This window comes from Paroedura picta, chromosome 11 (genome assembly GCF_049243985.1).
Source record: "Paroedura picta isolate Pp20150507F chromosome 11, Ppicta_v3.0, whole genome shotgun sequence".
NCBI classification, from domain to species: Eukaryota; Metazoa; Chordata; class Lepidosauria; order Squamata; family Gekkonidae; genus Paroedura; species Paroedura picta.
In genome coordinates, this window is record NC_135379.1 from 44,057,234 (window position 1) to 44,069,320 (window position 12,087).

A 12,087-nucleotide genomic window follows, 5' to 3' on the forward strand; every position below is an offset into this window, starting at 1 on the left:
ATGAATTCGCCTGTGACCAGCTCCTCGCTGTCTCTCATCTCAAAAGTAGTCCTTCTGCTTTATCTTTTGGTGCGGAAATGAATCACCCTGTCACTTGATAGCCGTAACCTTCTCCGCTTCCTCCGCCACAGGGATCTTGCTGCAGATTAGCCATTTTGCTAAAGACGGGGGTCAGAGGCCTCCAGATGGTATCCTCAGGTTTCACTGGCTGGCCATCTTCGTCTGCTTTTTAAATTATGATGGTTTTAACAGTTGTGTACTATTTTATACTTGTTGTAAGCCGCCATAGGCCAGCAATGTGTGTGTGTGTGTTTATATATGTGGAAGAAAGCTTACAAGACAGTAGTGATGTTGAGCTATGCAGATGTGTTATGTATTCATCCAGCAGACTTTGATTCCTTTGCCTGTAGATCTATAGTAATTCAGGAAGCTAATGTGCTTATTACAGCAATTAATGATCCATTTCCTATGAACTGTATTTACAGAAAACACACATGACAGCAAAGCTGTTTATAGATTCCTAGTGGGAGCATCCACCCAGACTCTGCTCTCAAAAGCTCTTGGGATCCCACCTTCTCCTCCTCCCTCAATTCATTCTCGGCTCTCCTGTATCATGCTAGTCATCAGTCCCAAAAAAACACTTGCCACAGGGTACGTCTTTGCTCCCAATACCCCACAGCATGCATGCTGTGACTTAGATCTAGGTAACCTGGTACTGCATTTAGGAGTCTGTTTTAACCCCAATCCATAAGCGGGCACAAATGTGGAGTCAGGAATGGACTGGGAAGTGAAAATGGCTTTGGAAACAGCCAAGGTGAAGGGCTTCACAAGCCCAGCTCTCTGAGGATCACTGAGCTCCATGATACAAAGAATAGATATGCGCTTTCCTGGACATTCCTGCTGAAAACTAGCAGCAGTGTGGAAAGGATAATTGATGAATTGACACCAGTTACCACCATAGAGGAAGGGTCTAAGCCAAGTAGCCCTCTGAGGCTCTGGCAGAGTTGACAATGCTTGGTTATGCCTGCTCCTGGCTACCAGTGATCTTCTAGGGCAGGGGTAGTCAACCTGTGGACCTCCAGATGTTCATGGACTACAATTCCCAGGAGCCCCTGCCAGCAAATGCTGGCAGGGGTTCCTGGGAATTGTAGTCCATGAACATCTGGAGGACCACAGGTTGACTACCCCTGTTCTAGGGCATTGGCCCACCAAGAGATTAATGAGCTTTTCACCCTTGTCTGCCATTTGCCAGACTTCTGCATTCAGAAATATTGGTTTAAGATTAATGCTGATTACCAGTGGATTAAGAGTGTAGACATGCAAATTAACTGGAGTTTGGTTTCTTCGACTACCAAAGATTCTAAATATGGAGTTTAATCCTGGTTTAAGGTCCCAATTATCAGGGAGGGGGAGCTAAATCCTCTTAAGCCACAAATCTTTATGCTTACCACACAGGTAACCAGAGTTAGTCTGTCCTTTCTTTGTGCTCTGTGCACATGAGCGTGTAAAGGCCAGGTTCGTGCATACTTTCAGGTAACTGTACTTAAATTGGACATCCAAAGGCAATCTGTACAATTAACGTATGCAATTAATACGACTGTCACTAATTGATGGTGTTAAACCATCAATTATCCTGGTCGGTGTCCAAATATTAGTGAGCCCTCCAACTTTACTCTAGCATAGTTTCCCGTTCCCAGTGCCTGCTAAAGCCATGCTTGCAAATGACTCCTTTGACGGTCACCTCATTTGTCTGCTCACCATACAGAGAGAATATCAAGAAGCCAGATCTTCCCTCTGCAAAAGAGCAATCATTATTTTTGCATAAAAGTAAATGCCTGCAGCCAAGAGATAAGAGAAGGAGGCGAGACAAGAAGGGGGGGAATGGATAAAGGGTGATGATGGAGAAAGCTATCAGAAGGGGACAAAACAGAGATGAGGTCAACATGATTAAAATGATACCTACAGAATTAATCTCACACGGTGGCAGCAGGTGGGTTTTTGAACACGTTCTGTTGGCTAAAGGTTAGGTAAGAAAATGGTACAACCATCCGGGACGAGACTTTTGGCCTCAAATTAATTGGTTCCATATCTGCACTGTTTTCATTTTCGTCTTCTTTCCATTTGAATGAGAGTAATATCCCGGCCACAGCTATGGTCATGCATGTCCCAAACCCTTAATGTTCCACATGGTATAAGTGGCAAGAATTTAATAGCTGCTTTCCATTGCTTCCACAACGATGCTTCAGGGATGCCAGCCTCCAGGTGGGACCTGAGGATCCCCTGGCGTTATAGCTCCTCTCCAGACTAAAGAGGTCAGTTCCCCTGCTTTGGAGAGTGGGCTCCATAGCATTATACTCCATTGAGCTCCTTCCAACCCCACATCCCACCCACTCCTGGATCCACCCCCAAAGTCTGCAGATATTTCTCAGCCCGGAGCTGGCAACCTTACTGTTGCCTGAACAAAGAGGGATATAAATTGAGTGACCAGGTTAGTCTGCCTGAAAGATGGCATTCTTCCACCAGGCCCATGGCTGATGCCACAGTGGATGGAGATCATATGGACCTCCTTCCTCTCCATGGCTCCCTACCCAATGGCCAGTTTTTCTGGCATGGGATAGAAAGGCAGGGACAGAAAGGGAGGGAACAATGAAGCCGAGCATTGTTTTTAAACTGTTTCAGTGATGTTTTATTTTACTGTTGTAAACCACCCTGAGCCTGCTTGCAGGGAAGGTGGTATAAAAATAAAATAATTAAGAGAAAGAGGGGGAGCCTGGGGGCACTTTTGGAATTTTGAGAGAGAGTTGTGGGTACAGCAACAGAAGAACTGCCAGAGGAGCAAATTCTAAACCAAACATCCTTCTTGTAATTGCAGCAAGGCGGGACCTGTTTCTGAATTGGTCAAAGCCATAGGAGATGCCTCCTGGCATCACTTGGAGCAAAAGGATTGGGGGATTGCTTTAGGGAGGAAGCAAATGGGCACCTAGCAACTCCTTGGTAGACACAACATCCATGGGCAGCATGGATGCTTATAGCTGAAAATGTTAATCAGATCCTTTTGTATTGTGTCGGTGATCCCTGCACTGAAGAAGCAGCCGAATCAACAAGCCACCTTACAGGAATTTTCTGGTTACAAAAAAAAGTACCCAAACAGAATATGTTCCTTTCGAAACTATGAATTTCCAACTCTCCCAACATCAAGGTGGAGTGCATTTGACTGGGAGTCTGCCGACTCTAGACAAACACAGATTTTTTATTACAACCAAATTTGTCTTAATTGGAAAAGCTAAAGTTAAATAGAATTGTTTTTTAGTTTGTATTTAGAATGAGAGTCAAGAAGGCAGCAACAGAAGGACAAAGATAAACTGGAAATCTGGTCTGGCTAGCATCAGTGATAAGCAATGTAATTTTATTCCAGGCTTCTCTGGAGTATTTTCATGTTTGTATGCTAAACACTTCAAAAGTATCGCATCCAATCCTAATAAATCCACTGAACATGTTTCAAATTGTTCCGGTGAGCTTTGAGTCTTGCTATTACTGTTGGGAAAATGCCATGATTTCGATTTTGGAATAAGATTCAGTGAGAACAGGTGGAGTCAAATTGTTCTACTACTTGGAAGGGGACTGTTGATGTTAAATAGTCCTACCTCAAAATTAACCGAAGGCTACAGGAATCATCTTGGAAAGAGACTGTGAATATTGCCTCTTGCCAGGAAATTGCATTACTTTGTTTTATAGGGTTTTTCTTCTTTAAAAGATTATTTTCAAACATTCACAACCACATGTAACAAAATGGACACCCCTTATCAGGGTAAGTGCTACTTATTCTAGAAATTTGTGGTTCAGCTTTTGTGTGGTTCTGTGCAGACACAGCATTCTTGCAGATGTAGGAAGACTGTCTTCCAGGTCTCATACATTTAAATATAATTGACTGTGTTCTGGGATTGCATTGTGTTACAGTCCCATTCACAACCAACAACTTTCCAGTCTTCCATACGAAAAGACAAAAACTGAGTGCATTGCCACCTTTAAGACCCACAAAGTTTAATTCTGGACATCAGCTTTTGCGTGCATCTGAAATAGCATGCATGTACCTGGAAGCTTGTACCCAGAATTAAACTTTGTTGGTCTTAAACTTCATTCCCTTGCTTCTGACTAATATGACTACCAACCTGAATATAGAAGAAAAGACAGCAGGAAAACAAAGGCCCACTGCCTCCTATATGGACCATCAGCTGAGATCTTAAAACAGAACCTTTTTCCAGAAGAGGCCCTTCCTTCAGATGTTTGGCGGGTCATCACCAGAGATGGAGTCTTCTTTGGCTTCTGCTACGCTTTGTTTTGTGGCCTTTTCATAATTCCTTCTCCTCTTATAGTACCATATTTAACTGGTTTTATTGCTGTCGCTCTTATATAGAGGACGTTTGTCACCACCTTGGCCCTTCTGTATCAAAAGGTGGGCTGCAGCTGTTTCAAGGAATTAGTATTTGTGTCTCATAGAATGGCAGTGTGGTTTTCCAGCTGTTGACCTGATTCAAGGTCTGCATTTCTAAGAAGCTTGTCCCTTGAACTGGGCTTCTTAAGCTCACCAGAGATGAGTCGTGTCGAGGTTCTCAGGACCAAGCATGGCAATCCCAGCAAGGGGCTTTCAAAGCAAATGCTTTCCTCTTCAGAGTCATCCTTGGTGATCTGCCATCCAAGTACTGTCCCTGCTTAGCTTCCAAGATCTGATGAGATTGGGCCATGATCCCATGATGCCTTCCCTCCCCCAGGGCCAAACTGCACAATACATTTTCTGTATGTCAGGTACGGCTTTAAAATTGACATTTTCCACACCTGGCTCACTTTCATCACAGCTACAAGGCAGCTGCAGGGAACACAATTTTTCAAATGAGCGGGAGCACAACCCTAGTTAGAACTATGAAGGGGGTTCCTCTCCCTTCTCGGTACCATTTTTCCAAGTCAAAATCTTCCTAGCAAGGAGTTAATCGCATGACTTGGGAGCTCCATGGGCACATCTAGAAATGCAGGAAGGAAGGAAGGAAGGAAGGAAGGAAGGAAGGAAGGAAGGAAGGAAGGAAGGAAGGAAGGAAGGAAGGAAGGAAGGAAGGAAGGAAGGAAGGAAGGAAGGAAGGAAGGAAGGAAGGAAGGGAGAGCTCTTCCCTTCCCTAAGCCACAGTTTTGAACCAAATCAAGCTTCAACGAGCTTTAAAAATGACATTCCCTGCGACTTCTGTGTGGCTATGGCAAAATCGAGAGACCCAGAGAAACCCAGCCCCAACTTCCCCCAAAATGTATAATGTAGTTTGGCCTTTAGTCATCTTGGGGTAGTTTGAAACTGTTTTCTGGCAAGAATGGCCTTTTCACACTACATAACATTCATTGGGTGCTTCTTCTTCAACAGCCCACACTAAATAAGTTTTAACATGCAGTTGTGCTCATCTGGCTTGCCTGTTCCCGGCTTCCTCTACCTTTTTGGTTTTGAGTTTTGGTACTGCTTTATTGTCATCCCCCCCCCCCTTTTGTATGATAAATCTGTGAGGGATATATTTTCCTTAACTAATAGAACAGTTAGGAGTTATAAGTGGGTAGCTTCTTCAAAGTATATAATTTCATCAGTACCTAGAGCGGTGTAATAGAATGTGATATACAGTTGCTTTGGCACGGTGCCTGTTTCCTTCCTTCCCTCCATGTTAATTAACTGCCATCTCTGGAGTTTTCTCCTGGTTAAATAATTAATATGCAGATTTACGGCTCTTGCTTTGCTGTATCTCATTCCAATTCTCTCGTTTGAAATGTTTATGGTTCTACTTCAGTTCCTCTCTTGATTTTGCTCCTGTTTGAGAAGTCTGTTTCCTTATAAATATACAACAGTTAACAAATAGATGTTTGTATGTATGCTTATTCTGAGCTTCAGGCCACAAAAGAAAAGCACTCCTAGAGGAGAATTAATTCCAGAATATAAAATGAAGATTTTTGTCAATCAGGTGAAGGCAAGGGAATAATGAAACCCAATCTCTCTTAAATAGTTTAATGCTCTATTTGGTAATTCAAAGCTTTGTAGGCCGTCTGTCTGACACTGACCATTTCTGCACAGGTGCAAACCTCCACATCGGCATTCTTAAATAATCAAAGTTTGTGAATCTTCGCACACAACTGTTTCCTCCCCAGGAGTAGATCCAAATTTAGTGCCCTGTTTCCCCATGTTTTCTGAGTCAACTTTTTCTGCGGTTATTTTCCTTCAGATCTGAACTTGCGGTTTTCCAGTGAGAAATTCCCGACTTTGTTTTCCTTTTACTCTGTTGTGTAAACAGCCCTCCCTTGGGTTGCCTCTGAATGATCTGCCAACTTTTTAAAGCATAATATTGATGGCATTATGATGCAATTTCTTTAAAATTATAGCAATGCTATAACATTGGGACAAAATGGGCAGCATGCAATTACCCATCCATGAAGTTCCTTTCCTTTTGATGTATAGGTTTTGCCTCGCACTTGAATTGTATCATCATTCTTCCCCTATAGCTCCCAGGGTCAATGACAATTCAGTCTTTTAATTATCTAAAATAATGGAATAATAATAATTTACTTGATAATCATGGAAACTTAACCTGTGCAGTGTTTCCATTTAGTGTGCTTCGTAATTATTGAATAGCATGCATTGGTGTACCAAATGGAATACTATTTTCATTAGGATTTTGTGGGAATCTTTACATTTTCCTAGTTGGTAACTAAGAAAGAGTGGGGGATCCCTTGAAATGCTGTGCTGTTCCCCAAACTACATCCAGCCTCTTTCTTTACAATGCAAACCCAACAGACCAAATTAATGTCCCACCAGAGAATCTCACAAGGGTTTTTGTTGTTTGTTTGCAGAAGCAAAGGCAGTAGAAGCCCAGCCAAGAACTCAGAAGTGCAAGGTGGCCAAGCATTTTTGCTAGCCCACCTGAGCCAAGGCCAGCCTAATATACAGAAGCCCAGTAGTGTATTGTTATCTTCCCAAGCCAAGGGCAAACCCAGAGAAACCTTCTACACTGTAGGCCTCAGAAAGTGAGAGGGAGGGGGCTGTGCCTACCCTAATCCTCTTCTCCCAGCAGGCGCACACCAGCCATCACTGCCTCAGTGGAGGAGGAGCCTTAGGCTAAGTGTTGCAGCTGCCCTTCATCATCACAGGCTTTTACATGTTCTGCCTTGCCACCTGGACAGCACAGCAGGAGCATCTCTGGAGCTGCCAAAATATCCCAATTCTAGGTTGTAGTGCACGGGTGGCAATGGGGACCCAAGGCCAGAGTCTGTGACCCTTTTGACGGGCAGTGACCCTCGAACTAGAAAGATGAGCAAAGGAGTAGAAAACCCTCCATGGTGTGATCTTCAGTGCTTAGTCCTTCTAGGATTCAGATAGGCAAACGATGACGCCTTGTTTCAGAGAAAGCAGTATTGTTTTAGCAGATGATGCCTTTCAAGGCATTTTTGCCCATTTTGGTTTTGCTGGCAGAACCAGGGAAAGTGAAAATGGCTTGTTTTTGCCTCAAATCCCACTACAGATTCAAGCAGACTTCTGGAGAATCTCCGTAACTGGATTCTCTGTTGAAAATAAATCGGGGCCTGCTGGCCTGGGGACATGGGTGGTGGTTCCTTCACCAGCATTTGACTGGCAGTAGCACAACCACAACCCGTGCCACAAGCATTCTGTTAATGATGATGCGGGGAGGGGAGGGAGATAACATTGCTGATGGATAACTGGGATAGTACATTAAATCAGGGGTAGTCAACCTGTGGTCCTCCAGATGTCCATGGACTACAATTCCCATGAGCCCCTGCCAGTGTTTGCTGGCAGGGGTTCATGGGAATCTGGAGGACCACAGGTTGACTAAAGGTAAAGTAAAGGTATCCCCTGTGCAAGCACCGAGTCATGTCTGACCCTTGGGGTGACGCCCTCTAGCGTTTTCATGGCAGACTCAATACGGGGTGGTTTGCCAGTGCCTTCCCCAGTCATGACCATTTACCCCCCAGCAAGCTGGGTACTCATTTTACCGACCTCGGAAGGATGGAAGGCTGAGTCAACCTTGAGCCGGCTGCTGGGATTGAACTCCCAGCCTTATGGGCAAAGCTTTCAGACGGCTGCCTTACCACTCTGCGCCACAAGAGGCTATACAGGTTGACTACCCCTGCATTAAATCTTTGGTCCACCTGAAGGGAACGTGCCTGGATCTTCTGCAACAAACAAGGAAGGACTAGGTATTTATGGCTCAGAAAGGAACATCTTTACTGCTCGCTCCCAATATGGGATGGTAAAAATGTGATGGGCTTCGTTTATAAAATGAAATTGGTGTCAGAACATGTTAACACTACCGAATTGTGAGCTGTTCCTGCAATGAAGTTGTTCTTTGAGTGCCCAAGAAGAGGGCCACTCCTCCATAACTGATCTCTTTTTCTTCTTTTCCTGCACAGGTAATGCAAGTGGTGAAAGAGCAAATAATGAGAGCACTGACCACGAAGCCTAGTTCTTTGGACCAGTTCAAAAGCAAACTTCAAAACCTAAGCTACGCAGAAATTCTGAAGATCCGTCAGTCTGAGAGGATGAACCAGGAAGACTTCCAGTCTCGTCCAATTTTGTAAGTGTCTCCTTCCTTCCTTCCATCCTCCTCCTTGAAGGTCTAACTCAGGTGTAGTCAAACTGCGGCCCTCCAGATGTCCATGGACTACAATTCCTATGAGCCCCTGCCAGCATTTCTGGCAGGGGCTCATGGGGATTGTAGTCCATGGACATCTGGAGGGCCGCAGTTTGACTACCCCTGGTCTAACTAATGTGGATGACATTTGTGAACTCTTTGGGGAAAATCCCAAGGAACACAGAGAAGCAGGGACTGTATTTTTTTAAAAACCAAGGTGGTTGAGTCCACTTGGAAATGTACTCGTTCCCTTCTTCAGGAATAAAGAAATGCTTCTTTTGTGTACACCTACAGCCAGTTCCGCTGCTCCCTGTAGGGCTTGAACTAGTTTATTTGCCAGCAGACAATGCTTTGACATTTTCACCCTTTGTGTCCGTGTCCTTCTCCCTCTCCCTGCATTTTTCTCTCCTGCCCAGTTCCTCATGGAAAACAAAATGTCACCTGCATTGAACCAAGCTAAATGAAGGCCGGAGTGGAAATAGGCAGCCAAAGGGGCTCTCTGAAAACAGATTGTGCCTCTGTTCTGTTCCTGATGCCTAAATGGCTTCTGGTTTGCATAGGCTAACTAATAACCACTGTTCCTTTCACACTGATTTATGCCATTGAACTGTGGAGGTAGCCCTTTTTAAAAGCTCTACTTTACCTGGAGTGACATAGTGGCCATGGCAGATCCTAGCCCACTTATAAGGTGTTAAGCAGAAGCCTCTTTTTGCATGTAAACTGTGGAGCTGATAGATTTTGCCTATGGTTCTTGACTTGCAGTCGATTTTATTTGTGTATTCTTAACAAATCTGAGCACAGCTGAAAACTGATGGCTGAGCCCCCCGACGGATCCCAGTGACAGCATGTGAAATCAACTTTAAATGCATTTTCTGCCTGAGGGATTCGTACCAAACCAATTTTTAAAGATCCTGGGGTGAGGATGATGTAGTTTTTGAGGCTGTATGATACGAATTCTGGATGCACTTTTCCGAGGCTTTCTTTTTGCAGGTCAATCATAAAATAGGTTTGCTCTGAAACTTCCTATCAATGCTTTCTGGCCCACATCTATGTATATCATTATAGGAGTCAAAGGTTTGCTGATAACCTTGTTGCTACTGCAGTTCTTGGACTCATCCATATTTATTTTGTTCACTCAGTACTTAAACATAATAAAGGTAAAGGTACCCCCTGTACAAGCACCAGGTCATGTCTGACCCTTAGAGTGACGCCCTCTAGCGTTTTCATGGCAGACTCAATATGGGGTGGTTTGCCAGTGTCTTCCCCAGTCATTACCGTTTACCCCCCAGCAAGCTGGGTACTCATTTTACCGACCTCAGAAGGATGGAAAGCTGAGTCAACCTTGAGCCAGCTGCTGGGATTTAACTCCCAGCCTCATGGGCAGAGCTTCAGACAGCATGTCTGCTGCCTTAACACTCTGCGCCACAAGAGGCTCTTACTTAAGCACTGTTAATTTTTTATCTGGAAAAGACGAATGCCATTTAGGAAGGACGGCAGGAAAAAGTCATTCCTCCCCATCCCAGGTTTGTAGATCATGATACAATGCTTGTTCAGGAGAACCCTGTCTTTCACCAATACTGCCCCTTGAATTACCGTAGCTGGAAATGGTTAAAATCATCCCTACCCCAGATTTAGGAACATAAGTCATTTGGGATCAGGCCAAAGGCCCATCCAGTTGAACACTCTGTGTCACACAGTGGCCACAACCCAGGGGCCATCAGGAGGTCCACCAATGGGACCAGAATTTCAGAAGCCCTCCCACTCTTGCCCCCCAAACACCAAGAAGATAGACCATCCCTGCCCAAGAGAGTGTTTCCTCTCTTCCTTGTGGCTAAGAGCCACTGATGCACCTCTGCTCCAGATGCACATCTGTCTCCTTATTTATTATTATTAATTTATTTATTTAGATTTCTATACCGCCCTTCCCTACGGCTCTGGGCGGTTTACATTAAACGTTGTGCAATACTTACATGGAATATTATAATAATACAATAAATAACAATCATAATATAACATGGCATAACATAATCATAAGATAACATGAAAACCAGAACAATGTTCTGGAGCTTTGCACTCTGCGGGTATAAATAGGCTGGTGGTCCCTGGCCCCTTCATGGCCCTGTCTTCTGCCTGGTGGAATGAGCTTCCAGACAAGCTGAGGAGCTATCACAGTTCTGCAGGGCTGGCAAGATGGAGCTCTTCCACCAGGCTTTTGGTCTAGGGCTAGGCCTAGGGCTAAAAAATCTTGATCCCCCCCCTCATCCACCTCTTCCCTTAGGGGAGGGTAATTAAGATCAATCTGCAGACCACAGATTTTAGCTGGCTGACCAGACTTGTGAAGGGTAGGATTCTGGGGGGAGGGTTTGTGTCACGATCGTTGGGTGTTATTAATATTGTGTATTTTAACTGCAGTTTGGGGGGTTTTTTGTACTGGGATTTTTAATGAGTAAGCCACAACGAGCCAGCTTGCAGAGAGCGGTGGAAAATAAATCTAAAAATAAAATTAAAATAAGCATACGAGGCACGTTTCCTAAAGACACAAAAAGCCCCTGCCTCAAAACAGTGAAAAGTGGCTTGAGTTAATGGTAGGTTGTGTACCTTGGCAGCTTACCAAAGAAACTCAAGGAACTCCCAGAACTGTGAGTCTCTGCATTCAGAAGGCTCAATTCCTGGCATTTCCAGGGACAGGACCAGGTAGTGGTGATATGAACAACAGCTGCCCCATACCTGGAGAGCTGCCTGCCATTCAGAGTACACGATAATTGTCCTGGACCTAGAACAGGGCCATGCAGTATAAGGCAGCTTTGTGTGTTTGTGTTTTCCGTGCTTTGAGGATGACTGGATTGTTTGTTGGCACTGGAACAAAATCATCCACTCAAGTATGATATTATATGTGATTCTCAAAGGGTATTATGGCAGGGGTAGTCAACCTGTGGTCCCTCCAGATGTTCATGGACTACAATTCCCATGAGCCCCTGCCAGCGTTTGCTGAGGACCACAGGTTGACTACCCCTGTATTACGGTACTTAGTTCAGAGTTGTTGGAAAGTACCCCTCTTGTGTTGCCGTTGCCACCAATGGGAACGCTGCAGAGGTTCCCCTACAGCGTTGACGGGATAAGTGACTGGACCAAACTGGAGATACACTGCAGAGTTCTAATTCTGACACCCTTCAATAACCTAGTGGCTGCAGCAAAAGCTGCCTATATAGAAGCTATGAGAACAGGAGATGTTCTGCCTTGAAGACAATCAGGTTACATTTGACCGTGTCTGTATCTGTTTGCTTACATTGTTCCCTCAGGGAGCTAAAGGAGAAGATTCAGCCTGAAATTCTAGAGCTGATTAAGCAGCAGCGATTAAATCGTCTTGTCGAGGGGACCTGCTTTAGGAAACTTAACAGTCGGCGGCGGCAAGGTAGGAATCCAA

At 44.5% G+C, this 12,087-nt stretch overlaps 1 protein-coding gene across 8 annotated transcripts in view; it reads left to right on the plus strand.

The window, feature by feature from the left end:
- Positions 1–12,087, plus strand: part of ELMO1 (engulfment and cell motility 1) — a 319,611-nt gene that overhangs the window by 288,259 nt on the left and 19,265 nt on the right. For all 8 annotated transcript variants that reach the window (XM_077302738.1, XM_077302743.1, XM_077302739.1 and 5 more), the window contains 2 exons: positions 8,443–8,606; positions 11,963–12,075. In XM_077302738.1, the coding sequence (XP_077158853.1) occupies positions 8,443–8,606; positions 11,963–12,075 (277 nt within the window). The remainder of the gene's footprint in view (positions 1–8,442; positions 8,607–11,962; positions 12,076–12,087) is intronic.